The sequence below is a fragment of the Ursus americanus genome, chromosome 8, assembly GCF_024610735.1.
Source record: "Ursus americanus isolate L20-20 chromosome 8, mUrsAme1.1.p, whole genome shotgun sequence".
In the NCBI taxonomy this organism is placed as follows: Eukaryota; Metazoa; Chordata; class Mammalia; order Carnivora; family Ursidae; genus Ursus; species Ursus americanus.
Genome location: NC_142134.1, coordinates 45,392,619 through 45,409,578, shown reverse-complemented (window position 1 = coordinate 45,409,578; position 16,960 = coordinate 45,392,619). Strand labels below are relative to the sequence as shown.

Below are 16,960 nucleotides of genomic sequence, written 5' to 3'. Positions count from 1 at the left end.
CTCATCTTTTAAACAGAAAACATAGTAGAATCTATCTTATAAGTTATCATGAAAATGAAATACATCTAGAATGTCCTTGTACAGTGCCTGGCACAAACTAAACACGAGGTGTTATCTGTTACTATTCAAACATTTTATCGTATTCCATATATGACTGGATTCCATGTTATGTAACTAGCCTCCTCCTGATGAACATTTGAGTTGTTTCCCATTTTGTACTCTTATAAACATTCTTCAACAGATCTCATGTTGTATATGTGGCCAGTTTTCTGTAGCGACTATACCTAGGAATGAAACTGCTGGGTTTTAGATCAGCCCAACCTCGGCTCTAGCAGATGTTAGCATATGGCTCTCCAACATGTGGTAAAAATTCTCACTGTTGCTCCAAGCTCCTGTATCCTCACCAATTTTAGTGCTGCCTGAGCATAATTTCTGCATTTGTAAAATAAGGAGGAGTGAATTAGATGAGCTCTGGAATCTTTTCGCATTTTCCATACTCTCTGATTTCCTTTCCATGCATTTCCCACTTTCTCCCTTCACCTAGAGATAAACTAGTCCAGTGAATAGCAAGCTTTTCTTTTGAGTCTATAAGTCTGCTGTTTGGTATTTTATACTCTGAACAGTCTACAGACCAAGATATCCAAAAATACCATTTCTGTAATCATAGGAAGAACGTTACCTAAATTGACAGTGTTTTAGACAGGCATACTTCCAACACTGTTAAAACAGATCAGTAGTTGCCAAACTTTTTAAAACAATGGGCTTCTTTTTTCTTTTTTTTTTTTTAATAAAAATATAACCTGAATTTCAAACTCTGTTTGCTCCTTTTTTTTTCTTTTGCTTACCTCTAACACATATCTTACAGAGTGGCAAAAAGCTTCTTGTAATGCAACTGTCAGTATTGCTTTGTTGAACTCTGAAATTAAGAAATACTGAAATGCTTCAATTTGTCCATCACTTTATCCATTATATTTGCATATAAATTTTATTTGATCGTGTTTTAACTTTAGACTGGCATATAGTGTGCTATGCTAAAATCTTCTGGAAATCTGCATGTTAGGGGAAAAATGCCCATTATTGCCAAAGAGCTCTGATGTTACTACCTGTAATTTCTGTGAATAGTCCCCCCCCCCCGCCCCGCTTTGAAAGCTGTTAGTTGTAGACCAACATTGCCACCTAATGGTAAGAAGTTGAATCACATCATATTTCAAGTTGGAAAAGTTGGGGTTTTTAAAAGATGTTCGCAAAACTCTGAAGTGATCTGTTCCTATGAGAACATTACATTGCAGCAGAGTTGGGGGGGGGTACAGAGTAAACACTTCTCAGACACACTGGCAAGACTAGCTGATTGAGTCTCTGCCATCGATGAGTCCCAGAATTCTCTCTCATCTGCTCTCAGATGGTTACTAAAGATCTTCACATTTCAACCAGCCCTCCCTTGTCCTTATATCAAGCCTGTCCTAATCTTAATATGTTAAGACAGCCGATTAGAGTCTGGAATCAGTATGGTATATGGGTGGTTTTGGATTACTAAAAGGTGAGTTCCTGCTTTGACATTCACCTGTACCCAGGTCAGCGTCCTTGCCATGAGTCTCCCCAAAGACCCGTATTTCTTGTTTTTTAAAAAAGATTTCTGTATGAAGCCAGAACCCAGATGTGAACCTCTGCATTGCATTCCAGGTATCTAAACTAGAACCCCACTACCACCTGTCAGAGCCTCCAGCTGGAGGAGTCATGGAAAAGGAGTGGGCTAAGCCTTCCTGACCCCAAGTCTTTGAAGCAAGAATCTGCCATTTTTCCAATATAAGCATCAGAAAGACTCATAGAGCTGTGGGTCAGAGTTCATGAAATCAGAACACTAGGATGTCTCTAGCTGAAATCAGACTCAGAGTACCCACCCTGCTGGGTGCTGTGACTGGGGCCGCTTCTCCTCGGGAGCCAGGCCCTGAGTCAGGTACGTAATCCCCACTTGTTCCTATCTTAGCAGATCAAGCCTCCTTACAGTGTCTTAGAGGTTTTTATAACAGGCAACAAACAGCACAAAGAATAAAATGCGTGTGAAGGAGAAGGAAGAAGAAGAAGAAAAAAAAAAGAGTTAAAAGAGCAGTTGTCTCAGGCAGAAACCATGTTATATATTAATTACAACCCATCCACTCCTGAACTAGTCACTTCCTCTGTAGTGAAGAAAGACTTGCTAGCTGATATTGAAGAGATAAAATGTAAAATGTCAACATGAAACTGGAAACACCATGTACATTCGTCGTTGAATAGAATATACTCTACCATAGACATACACCGATCAAGGTCCAGATAAATATCTGAAATGTCAAATTAGCAAGATGTCATGTTAAGTCGTATTATTATAGGCAGAGATAGAAATTTTGTATCAATTCCAGAGATCTCTGTTAAGAAGAATTTTTTTTAACCGTATCTGGGTTAAGCAGTAGAAAGCTGTATGATTGATTAGCAATGTCTCCCACAGCTACACACTTGTCATAGAGTTCCGTTTTCTGAAATTTCTAGAACAATCCCGTTTACTCCTTCCTGGTTCTCTAGTTAGGTGCTTCTCAAGCTTTAATGTGGGCATGAATCACCCAGGGATCTTGCTAAAAAAGCAGATTCTAATCCAGCAGTCCTGGGGTAAGGCTTGAGATTCTGAATTTCTGAGAAGTTGCCTGATGACGGCCATGTTGGTCCACAGAACTTACACAGCTCCTTTCCGAACATTACAACAATTTCCTTTGTTAATCATCCAGCAATAGAATGGTTTTTATACCTTTTTTCATTGCTGGCCAGTCAGATAAGGAAGATAGTGACCATTGCTGCCCAGGCCTTAATAATCAGCGAATTTTAAAGATTTATTATAGCAGTACAAACCGAGGGTTGCTGGAGGGGCAGTGGGTGGGGGGGATGGAGTAAATAGTGATGGGCATTAAGGAGGGTACTTGTTGTAATGAGCACTGGGTGTTATATGCAGCTGATGAATCACTGAATTCTACCCCAGAAACTAATACTACACTGTATGTTAACTAACTTGAATTTAAATAAAATCTTGAAAGGAAAAAATATATTATAAAAGATTCTTATTTTTTACCTTTAATGTTACATACTTATATATAATATGCGAAGTCTAATTTGTCACACTTCTATCATGAGAACTTTCTCTCCACCACCCTTCCTAAGTCCCAGACTACGATGATTAATGCCCTTAAAATGACCCTGAAACTCTAAAAGATCCTAAACTCCCTAATAAATTATCAAATAAATAATATTCACTATAGTTTTAGAACTTATTTTACTTTATTGCATTCTAATTCTTTTTAAAATGGTATCCTGAACATGACGTACACGGTAATTCCCAGCTGCTCCTCCATAATGTGAAATGCCTGCAAGTGAGGGATACTTAACTTGGTCACTTTTATAAAGAGTATTACATAAAAGGAGCATATATGAAAAAACCAGAAGATATAGATACTGACAAGTTGATCATTCTATACCTTTGCACATTATCCGTCTGAAAAATCCTAAGGACGATGACCCTTTAATCACAGTACCTCCTAAGCGAGTGTGCTTGCCCTACAGCCAAGCACATTCTCTTTACGGAAAAATTCCCCAGCTGAATCTTCCTCTTCTTCCCGTTTAGAGTTGCTTAATCACATCGTCAAAACGATCATGAGGCACGTCCTTGTTAACCACCAGCTTTTCAGTCCTGTGTGGAGTCCAGGAGCCCACTTTCAACTCCTTCAGATCCTTCAAGAGCTGAAAATTCTGTGTCAATTAGCGGTTTCAGAAATCTCTCAACTTTGGTTAGTCTTTGCTTCAGTTTCTGCTGCATTGACTCATACTCAGCCAAGATCCGAGCAAACCTTGTTTGCAAGAGGTCTACTGACCCCTCCATTCGGGTGACCTTCTCTTCGAGATCTTTAGGATCACCTCCAGCATTTGCAATATTTATATCCAGTAGACCATCTTTCATCAAGATTTGCTTTCCCTTCTCTTCTAGCATACTTTTGGCATCTGGGTACTCGGTTAGAGCTTCCATGAGGTCATCTTTTGAGAGACAGAACAGATCTGAGTAGCCAATACTTCTAATATTGGCTGTTCTTCGATTGCCAGCTTTGCTGCCTTTAATGTTAAGGATACTGATCTCACCAAAGTAGCTGCCGTCACTCAAAACCACAAACTGAGTGATTCCATCATCTGCCACCACAGCGAGTTTGCCTTCTTTGATGATGTACATCTCTCGTCCAATATCCCCCTTCTTGCAAATGTAATCTCCAGGACTGTAGACTTGGGGTTGCAATTTCAAGACCAACTCCACCAACAGACCAGCTTCACAGTCTGCAAAAATACGCACCTTTTTTAAAGTGTCTAAGTGTACGTTGATGGCAATCTCTGCTCTCAGCTTATCAGGGAGATACTTCAGGACTTCTTTCTCATCAACAGTTTTTTTGTTGGTCCACAGATAGTCGAACCATTTGATAACCCTCTTTTCCATATCTTTGCTTACATTTCGAAAATGCATATATTGCTTGATCGCGTCGATTCTTGCTTGAAATTCCGCTCTGGCAGCATTCATGTTGGAAATCATAGAACCTATGTTACCAACAATGGTAGCAAAAATTAACACTCCAATTAAGAAATCAACCACCACAAAGACATACTCAGAATCCCTCACAGGAGGCGGTGTTTCACCAATTGTGGTCAAAGTCAGGGTAGACCAGTAAAGGCTGTATACGTATTTTCTAGCCAAACGGCCAAATTCGGGATCATTAACATCAGGATACACCCATGTATCATTTCCAAATCCAACAGCTTTGGAAATAGAGAAGTACACACATGCATTCCAGTGGATAATGATGACGATGTACATAACAAGGTTAGAAATCCTAAAGATGTTTGGGTAGTTTGTTCTTGTTTCTGTCCTCTGGAAGAACTCAAACATTCGAGAGATCCTTAACAGTCTGTTTAATCTAATTTCTGGATAGTTCCACCCCAGCTTAAAATACAGCAGATCAGTGGGTATCACTGATAGAAAATCAAGTTTAAATTGCAAGTTTGATTTATATTTCTCTATGAGTTTAGTCTCTTCCTTCACCAGCAGTCCTTGTTCTAAGTAACCTAAAATAGAAAAAAAAATTTAATTTTTTTTCATTTTTATGCCATTATGAATTTTTCTAAAATAACCCTCAATGGACTTCACTGAGTTCAAAACAAGAGTTGATTTCCAATAGGGGCACCTGGGTGGCTCTTGGTTAAGTATCCTACTCTTGGTTTTGGCCCAAGTCATGATCTCATGGGCCACGAGATCGAGCCCCTCATGGAGTCCCGCATCGGGCTCTGCGCTCAGCGGGGAGACTGCTTGAAAATTCTCTCCCTCTGCCCCTCCCCCACTTGCTCTCGCTCCCTAAAATACATAAATAAACAAATATTTTTTAAAGGAGTTCCTTTCCAATAAACATGCTTTTAACAATGTAATATGATAGGAGTACTGATCAACGTATGGCTATGGAAAAAAATCTTTTTAAGAAATAAAAAATAAAACTCTGTAAGTGCAAAAGTGAGAGCTTATATGCAATGTATACATATGTTGTATATATACAAATCTCTCTAGATCCAGTATCTCTACCCAGATAAAGCCATTCCTTTAATGAACAGTGTTCTTGGAAATTTTTCTAAACACCCTAGCACTGTGCCTAACGCCTCATGCCACTCTCTTGTCAGAATCCTAGCCCCTCCCTTGAAGTTTGGGTACTGGCCTTACTGCCTATCATGTGTATTCTTGCCTTGTTCCTTCAATGTGAAGAGTAAGTGTCCTTCAGAGGTTCGTTTCCTCTCCTTTTTGTCCCCCAGGCTTCCTTAGTCATCTGGGACCTTCCCTTCTCCTATGTTGCCACAGTGGGCCTTGAATTTCAGCATTCTGATACATTTCACTAGGGAAAGAATTTGTTCCTCTTCCTATACCCACTAGCAGAGCTGTGAGTAGGACAGAACAATGGGAGCACTGCTCCAGCACACGGATATTTACAGCATGTCCCTATTTTACATAATGATTCTTAAGTGTTATTCTCTGAACAGCGGTTACCTTTGCACACAGAGCGCAGTGTAGAAACGATAAGCTTATACCTACTTAACAAGAATACTTAAGGGGAAGCTATCAGATCCCGCTCCCTGGTCAATAATGCCTCACCATGACCACAAAGTTGAATTAAGGATTTGTGTATTGTTACAAAATTTCTAGTGCAGCTCTGCTGGGCACAGTGATTTCCTCCATGTCTCTTCATGGTATCTCTCTGTTAGGTAGCACTTACCCTTTTACCACAGAGCTGGCAGAACATTTCTGTTCTCTTTATTCCTTTCACATGGCACTAACCCAAAGGACAAGTTAATGGGGGAAAGCCACCAAGCCACATTCAAAGGTTGCCTAGTGAAGTGAATCGGTTGTAGTGACCAAGGTTTGTGGGTAGGCATATGGTACTCTTGCTTTCAACAGTGCCTTTTCCTCTAAGACAGATTTTTGTGAGTTTATTTTGAAGAATACTTGAATTACAAAATTTAAATTATACTATAGAGATAGAAACACAAAATTACAAAATATCCTAAGCCGAACATATTTACCTGTCCTTGTTCGTACAAACATATCAAGAAGATAGATTATATCTGATAGGTAGTCAAAAATGAGCCAATATTCTAGGTAATCAGACTGAAGTTCGTCAAAACATGCTCTGTAAAAGAAAAACTTGTGTAAATAAAATGAAACGGGGCGAGTTTAAGTAAACGTCCTCTCTGCATGATTTGTCTCGTGAGAAGAGATATAATGCACTAAGACTAAGAGGGTCCTTACAGTCCATTTAATCAACCATGGCTTTCCTGAGTCTGAGCAGTGGATTTAGTTTTCTCTTGCTTCTGAATTCCAACATGCTTTCCATTATACTAGTCTACATTGTGAAGACATCAAGTAAAAATAAATGGCCTAAGCTAATGTCAAAATACTTTGGGTTAAACACATTGATAATCAGGCTCTTATTGACTATCTGTACCCAAAATGCTTCAAGGAATTGTGCTTAGTTCTGGATGGCTGAGATGCTTACGGTCTAAAAGACAGAGAACTATAGAAATCACTTGGGAAACACATCTTGATCTAAAACAACCTAGATCTTGGTCTTTTTCTACTCTCGGCCACATTTTTTTCTTTTAGGCCAAAACATAAATAAATAAAATAACAAAGTTTCTCCCAAAATTCTAATTAAATGGTTCAGCAATCAAAAGTTTAAAAATATCCTCCACTCCCCATCCCAGTACTGGATTTCTAGGTATATTGGGAACCAAAGCACCTACTGCTGATCTTAGGAAAACACCCTGAGAATAACGCAACCTCTCTTTACAAGCTGTGGTGGAGATAAGAGGTCTGTCCCGAAGAACCCTTGACCGAACTGTTAAGTCAGGTAACTTAGAAACTAGAAGAAGCAGGTTGAGATCCACAAAAATATATAGATACCTTGCAATAACCATAGTCCAGTTGTACATTACAGGTAAAGTGATGCAAAAGAGCCAGTTGTAATATACGTTTCCCGAGGGATCAATAACCATGACTTCTTTCTTCTCCCTAGCAGCAATTAGAAATAAAGTGGGAGGTTACCAAGAAACAAGGACATTTTTATTTCACATATCAAATACGGTTATGTTTATCACCCACAATTAATGAAACAGAAGTAACTCGAACAGAACTCACTCTACGGGGAGAAAACTAGCTTGGCATGAGTGCGATAGACGTAAGAAACCGCTTAGTGAGGACTGGATAGATAGTTACAGTACTAGTCTTACATTAAACCTCACATTAGACTCTTTAAAGGCCCTTGTTTTATTGTGATGCTGCAGACGTTTCTATCAATCCGCCACTGGGAAGGAATGGTGGCACAGATCATGCTAAACTCTGAATATTCCATAGACCTTTTGGTAGGTTATGGGTGGGAGAGAATAGGGTGTTGCCACTCCTCCTACCAGGTAACAAAACAGTCAGGAACTGTGCTCTGAACTATGTTTTCCACATATATGGAAAGAAGAATACAACACAATCTAATAAAAAGTCCTTATTCATAAACATCTATGAAGGATGAAGAAGCAATAGAGAGCAGAGGGGGGCGGAAGGAAGGAAGGAAGGAAGGAAGGAAGGAAGGAAGGAAGGAAGGAAGGAAGGAAGGAAAGGATGAGGGAAGGAAGGAGGGGGGAGAGGGAAGGAGAGAAGGAGGGAGAGAGAGAGGGAGGGAGAGAGAGAGGGAGGGAGGGAGGAAATATATGATCAAATGGAAAACTTTTTAAATTTTCTAGTAACAACCTACATTGGGTTTGGGGGGGGGTTTTGTTGTTGGTGGTGGTGGCGGTGGTGAGGTTTTTTTGGGTTTTTTTAAAGATTTATTTTTAAGTAATCTCTACACCCAACATGGGGTTTGAACTTGCAACCCCAAGATCAAAAGTCACATGTTTTATTGACTGAGCCAGCCTGGCACCCCAAGCCCATATTATTAAGGATTTTTCCCTTTGTAAAAACCTCAACAGCTTTCCAGCAGGCACAAATAAGTGAATATTATCTGGTAAAGAGTTTTATTTAAGTTTAGGAAACAATTTTCCCTTTAGTAAAAAGTAAAAAGGTAGCTTTGAAAATGTCACTCAGCCTTACCCTCATGAAATTCTAACCCTCAAATGTTTGTTTAAAAAGGATCATTCAGGGGCATCTGGGTGGCTCAGTGGGTTAAGCGTCTGCCTTCAGCTCAGGTCATTCGGATCCAGTCCTGCATCAGGACTTCCCTCTCCCTCTCGGCTCCCCCTGCTTGTGCTCGCTTTTACTTTCTCTTTCTCTCTCTCTGTCAAATAAATAAATAGAATATTTAAGACAAAAGGATCTTTCAAATGGCTGGTGTTTTAATAAGCATTTGTACTGCTCTCAAAATTAAGCATGGCTTTTGCAAGGAAATTTGCTTACTTTTGGAATATTTGCCATACAGTATTTATGACTCAAAAATGTTAATAGAATTATTAAATTTTTATTTCAATTAAAAAAATTAATGTTAAGACCTAGGCACCCAATTTTCTTGAAACCCAAGTATCTCCCAATGGTAAATTTATCTTCACCAGAGCTCAAGGAAGCTAATTAACCATAACATTGAAAATTCTTGATGAGAAAACTAAGAATAAAGCTGCCACTGCTCATTTTAAGGAAATTAGAAAAAAAATTTTGATTCACATTTTCTAACAATTTATTTAATCTTTTACACAGGGCTTCATAACCATAAACTTTCAGGAAATTACCCTGAATTACCATCCAAAATCCATTATACATTTGTTCCTAATTTCAATGCCACTTACTCTTCTTTCTTATCTTTGCCTTTCTCCTCTTTTTTTTCCTTCTCCTTTTCTTTTTCTTTCTTCTTTTTCTTCTCTGAGTCCTTTTTATTTTCATTTTTATCATCTGGTTTGCTAAAAAGTGAGAGATCTAGTTAGTAGTAAGATATGAAAATGTCATGGGCCAAAAAATCTGGGATCACTCATGCCAAAGTCTAACTTACCTCTTCTTTTCTTTTTTCTTTTTCTTTTTTTCCTTTGGTTCTCTAAAGAAGAAATAATATCTAAGTCACAGAATCAAATTATATTCTGACATCCATACTTATTTACTTTCTTCTCTATTGAGCAAGAATTCTGAGGCTTGGGTTCAGAGACCTGCCCCCATGCTCAGGGACCAGAAATCTGGTCTTCTAATGGAGAGTTCTACAAAAATGGACATGCACCCAGATGATAAAACAAACAAGCAAAAATTCCTGGGTTAGTGATGTGGAAAACTGAAGGAAATGTAGGTGGATAAAGGCATAAACCCAACAAGGGAAATTTAGGAAACAACAGCCCTCAAGGGTACAATTTCAAAGTCTCCATGTGTCCAAAAAAGGTTATTATTTAAAATTTAAGCTTCTTGATATCACTTATATCTATTACTGAGTAAGAGCTTTGAGAATTTCGAGAAAAGGCCATCATTCTTCTTTAGGGGGATAATCCTGAAGGCAGCAGTTTTTTACGAATAGCCAAAAAGCTCCACACAGTGAAATCCTAATTCTTAGAATCATTTATTGGATTTGAGATCACTTTTTTTCTACATGCGATTTCTTCTGAAGTGGAGATTATGTGGTCAGAGGCCTCTTTCTACAGTTGGCTCTCTCTGTATCAGCTGAAGAATGGATTCCGGAATCAGGCAGACCTAAGCTCAAAATAGGCTGCCATTGTTGGCTCAGATGTCTTCAGAAAGTTTATTATTCAGGCGTGAATGAACTGGCATCTCTCTACCAGGAGGGTAGTCAGAGAGGTTGTTAAAGGGAGGGAGATAGGTCTGGGCCTCAAAGTACAGGTAAGAGTTGGCAAAGTTGAGAAGAAGCGTGAGGATGTTAACGGGAAGAAAATTTTCAGGTGTGAATGTACAAATGAATTTAGTCTGTGTATGAATAGCCCAGCAGAAGTGGAATGCTGCTATTGAGGAGAAACAGGAAACAGAAATGATAAGGAGGTGGGGCTTGGCACCTAAGGTTGTCATGTACAAAGGGGAACAGAACATAAAACTGGATAAGTGAGAATGGATTGCTATAAGAGCACACCCTTGTGATACAGGTTTTAACACCCTAACACAGATCCTAGGAAATGGAGCTGACACACTGCTTGGATGGCTCCCAGAAGCTCAGAAAAGGTGACGGCACATGCTAAGTGGAATAAATTACAAAGTGCCATGGTGGGTGGTAGAGGAAGGTATCAGAAAGACTCAGAGAAGTGATATGCTGAAGTGGACATTCCAAATAAGGAAGACAGCCCACCAACTGACTACGATCCCTCAGAGGACTCAGCGGACACAAAAATGATAAGGAGTGTGCTGGTGGGAGGGACACTGGCATTGAGGAGAAACTCAGTCGCACTGTCCTCTGGAAGCCAGGGCTGATAGTGGGAGATGCTGAACTGGATACAGAACTGGTTCCCTGAGAGCAATATGGATGACAGAACCTGGGAATAAGAAATCAGCGGCAGTGTTTACTCATCAGAAGAGAGATGGGTCCAATAACTGTAATTAACATTAAGGTGAGCATGGGTAGGCAGGGGACTTGACCCACAGAGAGCTATGGAAGAGGTTAACAGAATACTCTGTTCCTAGATAGATGCACATCCTTTTGGCTTGTCAGGGTACTGTTTAACGTATACAGTCAAAACAGATCAGGAATGGATAATCAGGAGATTGAGAGCAACTTAACCCAATAAAAAGTCATGCACCCAGATGAACAGTTTCTAAACCTGAGTCAGTTCCCAGAAATGAAACCACTGACTGAAGGAAAAGCCAAGCCCCCATGAAGAAGGACTCTGCCAGACCACGACAAGTGGATTCAGCAATGATTTCCCCAGTCTCTTCCCCACAGAAAACCTGTGATCATTTACTTAGGTGACTGTACCCTGGGGGAAAAGGGAATACCTAGATACGTTAAAGACTATTTGGCATGAGACCCAAGCTGATATTGAGACCCAGGGACTGAAGCATCATCATGCCTCCCATTAAAATGGGGGGAAAGCATATGGTAGCTTGGTAATAACAGAATCCTGTACAATATATGACTTATGACTTATGGGACTTCCACTGGGTCTAAAGACCCCCACTGTGGTCATTTCTCCAGTTCCTCAGTGTAAAAGTGAAATGTATATATTTGGTCATTGGTAGAACCCTCATCCCAACTAGTTCCTTGGCTTGTAGAGTAAGAGCTACCATAATGGGAAGGGCCAAGTGAAAGCCCTCAAGCTGCCTCCCACCTGCCAGCTGAAAACAATATTGCATCCTGGACAGGAAAGAAAATGTAATCTTTAAACACCTCATGCATGCAGGGATGGTAGTTCCCTCTCACCACCATTTAATTCAATGTCTGGTCCCTACAAAAAGCACATGGATACTAGTGGCTGGCAGTAGACTACCGCAAAATCAACCACAGAGTAGCCCCAACTGCAGCTGCCTTGGCAAATGTGAAAAACAATGCATTCATGCAATCTAGACCATACACCTAATGTTCTGGGTCAGTCATCCTGAGTGTGTTATTTCTTATCGCTATCAGGGAAGAGGATCAGAAATAGTTATGAGATGGAAAGCAGCACACATTTATAGTCTTTTCCAGGACTATGTTATCTCTTCTGCTCAATGTCATGACACAGCCTAGAAGCACCTGGATCATCTGGACATTCCTCAGAATATCACACTGATCCACCCTATCAATGGCATCATGTCAATAGGGCCTTGAACGAGGATTAACTAACCATGGGACAGAAAATGAGTATTGACCACGGGCTGGATTCCATCAGATTAACAAGTTATAAGGTTGTACAGCAATCCATCACATGATGAAGTGGTTTATCTGGGATCAAGCATGTGGCACAGTACCGTCCCCCCATGTCATCCATTGTATCGGTACCTATTCCTCAACTCTCCACCATGGCCATATGTGGGGGTCTTACAGAAGCAGTCGATGGAGCATGGCCTACATGGATCAGCCTGACATTGGGATGCAAGTCGAAACGGGCTGTGTCTACACTATAGCCCTACTTAGAGGTGACCCTAAAAGATAATGGTAAAGTTAATCTTCCCAGTAGCACAGCTTCAAGCAGTGCACCATCACCCACTTTGTATGGAAAAGAAAACGACCATGCATGGGTCTGGGAACCAAGGAGTTGAAGTAGGAGTGACTCACATGGGGAGTGTGTCCTTCTCATCCCCACAGCTTTATGGTCTGTGGATCTAGAGGTTTCCAGATGGATCATGTATCTTCCAGGCAACACAGTTAGCGCCCCATTAAACATTAAGCTATGACTACTCCCCAGTCAGCTTGGGCCCCTTGTGCCAAAAAACCAATAGGCAAGAAAGGGAGTCACCATACTGACAAAAGTAACTGACTTCTTTCAGCACAACCAGAGAGTGTTGCTGTTATACAGGGGGGAGGGGGCAGGGGGACACTATATTTGGCACATAGGTGATCTGCTCTGGTGTCTTTGGTGTTCTTGAGCCCAGTTTTAGTGGTAAATGTACAAATACAGCAGCTATAACTCAAGAAAGGTACGGTGACCAGGGGCCCAAACCCTTTAGGGATAAGAGTCTGTATCATTCATCCCACCAAGTAAATCATCTAGACCATCAGAAGTGCTGACCACAGGTGACAGGATTCTAGAATGAGGAGGAAAGGAGGGCATAGCAATTTCAGTTAAAGCCTCAAGACCAGCTGCAGCTGTCAGGGGCCTAGGTTTAACGCATTAACCTTCCTCTTATAAGCTTCCTTGGAAAAAAAGAACAAGACTCCTGGAGGAGGTATTTCCAAATTGGGTGAATTTTCTATATGAAGAAAACGGACCTGAACAGTGCAGAAAGTGTGCTGTCTGGATGCCGTAGCACAGAGTTCTGGCACTCATTCCCCACCGGCCAAGAGTATTGGTTGCTGACAGCTTCACAGACTCCCTCTCCTTTGGCTGGCCTTGGCTGAAGAAAACCACCATGCTCAAAGCTTTGACCCCCATCCTAGGGGCTGCCCTCACCCAATGACTGTGCATGAGGGCAAAGGCCCAATCCTACCGCCTAACTATGACACAGCTCTGAAGGGCCCTGCTTTAGATCTCCCCACATCAACTCTATCCTCTGAAGTTCAACTTCTCCCTCTGCCAAGTCCCTGCTCCCCCAACTCCCTCCTAGATATCATTCCTAAAAGCATCCCAATAGCCCTTTGCACACAAACCTCCCTCTCAGAAATTGTCTCCTAAGGAACTTGACCTAAAACAGATTGGTTTAGAATAGAAAGGATTACTGATCGTTTGTTTATTTTTGTCCACAAGGAGAAGCAATTGTATTTACACTATAGACAATAGTTTTCCATATGTATTCAAACACATACATACATACATATACATACATACATACATACATACATACATACATGCTCCTTTGAATAAGGGCAGCCACATTTTTCAAAAGTAAATAACCAAATTGACAAAATAATAGAATACCATTGCCGTTGTATTAGCTAGAGTTTTCCTATAAAGATCTCCTCTACAGCAGCTTCAGATCTATTCCTACCTTTTCACTGGTGTTCTTTAAAAGCAAAGCTTTGGTTTTCTATTGTAAATGTACTTACTGCTCCTTATTGCTGCTGTTGTTAACATTGAAAAGCGCAAGGGCACCAGGCAGGTACTGCTCCCTGGAATAGGAACAAGTACAGTGAAATCAGAATAGTCACCATCTGTATAACGTCCATGGTAAGCAGTCTTAAAGGACAAATTATTTTTAGTTACTAACTACTGCCTAGACGATTTTTGAAAACATAGAGCCTCCGTGAAGCTGAAGTTGCTGAATATCAGTGCTGTGAACCAAAGTGATTAGTAAATACCTACTAATCAACGTTAGCACCAGAAATTAGCATCCTCCATGGCCTCAAGGGAGCCACCTTGGATGCCGCACTTGCCAGCAAGAGACCTAAGACTTACACTGTCAGGGAAGATCGGAGGAGAAGGAAAGACAAATAAAAACAGTGGGAAAACTAAAGGTGGTCAGTGGGAAAAGGAGTAAGAGAGAGGAAAAAAGGAAGGAGAAAAAGCAAAGAAAAAGTAAATATGTTCTACAGGACGGGAACTCCTGACCCACACCAACACCACGTTCCTCCCACACCCTCAGAGTCGCTCATGTGAAGTTTTCATGAATGCTTCATTTCCTACTAAGGACTTTTAGCTTCGCTTTTCTAGCTGCTCACACTAGTGCTCTACGTCTCTGAAAGTAGGGTCAAGTGGATACAGCATTTCAGAGGATCACAGCCAACCCCTCCCACGTACAATTGCTTCCAGACCCTGAAAGAAGGATCAGAAAGAAGGAGAAAGTCAGAGAGGCCTGGGGCAGGAGGTTCCTAAGGGACAGAGACAGGTCTCAGGGAAATCGATCAGCAGGAGCGTTGGTGACTTAAGGCCCCCCGTGGACACGAATAGTCATCAGGCTTGGCAGTTTTCCAAGAGAGGAAAAGGGTAAATAGCAAGCTACTCCCAAGATCCTGCGAAGTGGCTGGGTAGCAGGAGCATCTGCCAAGCCCACTAAGTGGAGGAGTAGAATACCTATCTTTCGTCTAAGTAATAGTTTACAAAGATCTGGAGGAATAGATCATAGTGCTTACCTCTGTGATGGCCCCCCTCTGTGTGAGTTATTTCTGCAGGAATCCCTTGCATGCAGGTTTTCACTCTCTGATTCTTCAAACACGGAGGCACTGTCATCATCATCATCATCAGAAGAGGAGCTATGGTCCAATAGGAGGCAGAGATGAATTAGTACAATGTTCAAACCGTTGTGAAGGAACAGTATTTCTCATTAAGGGGACCATTGCTTCACCTTTTCTCCTTCCCTCTCAAACTAACAGATAAACCTTTTTAATTAGAGTGAAATGAGAACTTTCAGAATACATGGAATTAGATAGGGCATATGCACAATTCAGTAAAATGCGTGTAATTAAGAAATTACTTTCTAGGTCTTCCATATTTCTTTTATTTGAAGCATTGATTAATGTTAATATTTATCAAATAGAAAGTATGATATCTGTGCTTTAGGTCACATTATACATGTGTATGAACAAACCTGTAATAACATTTCTTCCCACAAAAAATAAATTCAACCACATTTATACATGTTCTATTCATTTATAGGGTAATCACTTTATTTTATTTATTTCATTTTATTTAAAATCAATTAATTAATATATAATGTATTATTAGTTTCAGAGGTAGAGGTCAGTGATTCATCCGTCTTATATAACACCCAGTGCTCATTACATCACACGCCCTCCTCAATGTCCATCATCCAGTTACCCCATCCCCTCACCCCCCTCCCCTCTAGCAACCCTCAATTTCTTTCCTATAGTTAAGTCTCTTGCGATTTGCCTCCCTCTCTGATTTCATCTTATTTTATTTTTCCCTCTTTTCTCCTATGTTCACCTGTTCTGCTTCATAAATTCCACTTGTGAGTGAAATCATAAATGTCTTTCTCTGATTGACTTATTTTCCTCAGCATAATATAGGGTAACAACTTTAAATTATACTCTTAAACCAGTTAGCATTTCACACTTTGTATTATTTTCACATTCATCTATGGCAATGCTATCTCTGCAGATTTGAAATGCCCATAAGAAAAGGCCTTGCCAATGATTAAGGAAATATTTGGCGTAAGTGCTTCTAAATAATGACCACAATAATACCCATGTTCATTTGTGAGACAAGTTATGCTGTTCCAAAGTATAAATAAATTGATGACATTAAATAAATTACAAATATCAAGGTCACAAATTAAAAGTTAAACTGAAATTAAGCCTAGTTAAACTTAAGAGTGGTGGCTGGTATTAAAAATGCATGGATTTACCTGCCTGCTCCATTTTCCATCCTTCTTATTTCCTTTTCAATATCTGGAGCAATCACACTGGGAACGTTTACAAAAGAGTACCATGTATTGATAATATTTTTCTTCATGGTTAGTTTAATATCTGGGGAGAAAAAAGCCATACTAGTAGAAAGACTTTATAAATTTACATATATAATCAAAAGTTTCACTCTACCATTCATCTAAGGCTGTCGTCATGATTTTATGTGGGAATTACTCTTTAATAGAATACGGATGTGGCCCAAACCCTTAATTACCACTAGCTAGTTTCTTGTGTATTTTTTTAATTCAATAATATATCAGAGGTGCAGAACTTTTTTTTTTTTTTTTGGATTTACCCCAGCCTTAAAATATTCAAGCAATGTAGGCATAGAACAAAACTTTAGGGAACTACCATACACATTAAACAAGTAACAATAAAAAGTAGTAAAATAAAATACCAAAATGAATGTCATCAGCTGTGAATGTCATCAGCTTGTAGAAGCAATCAAAAAAAGGCGGGGGGGGGGG

General features: G+C 40.1%; 1 protein-coding gene across 1 annotated transcript; it reads right to left on the bottom strand.

Annotated features, from left to right (window-relative positions):
• Positions 1–3,324: 3,324 nt before the first annotated feature.
• Positions 3,325–16,554, bottom strand: CNGA1 (cyclic nucleotide gated channel subunit alpha 1). The gene is made up of 8 exons (XM_045815915.2): positions 16,433–16,554; positions 15,201–15,320; positions 14,178–14,240; positions 9,564–9,605; positions 9,364–9,474; positions 7,499–7,606; positions 6,619–6,725; positions 3,325–5,121 (listed from the first exon to the last, which is right to left on the bottom strand). Exons 1-8 carry the CDS (start codon positions 16,537–16,539, stop codon positions 3,704–3,706), a joined length of 2,076 nt encoding a protein of 691 aa, XP_045671871.2. The 5' UTR covers positions 16,540–16,554; the 3' UTR covers positions 3,325–3,703.
• Positions 16,555–16,960: the final 406 nt, after the last annotated feature.

Coding starts and splice junctions, on each gene's coding strand:
- CNGA1 (XM_045815915.2), bottom strand. CDS start 16,539: ATGAAGAAAAATATTATCAATACATGGTACTCTTTTGTAAACGTTCCC. Junction 7,607..9,363: donor GGCAAAGATAAGAAAGAAGA/GTAAGTGGCATT, acceptor AATTGCTGCTAG/GGAGAAGAAAGAAGTCATGG. Junction 6,726..7,498: donor TGGACTATGGTTATTGCAAG/GTATCTATATAT, acceptor TTTCTTTTACAG/AGCATGTTTTGACGAACTTC.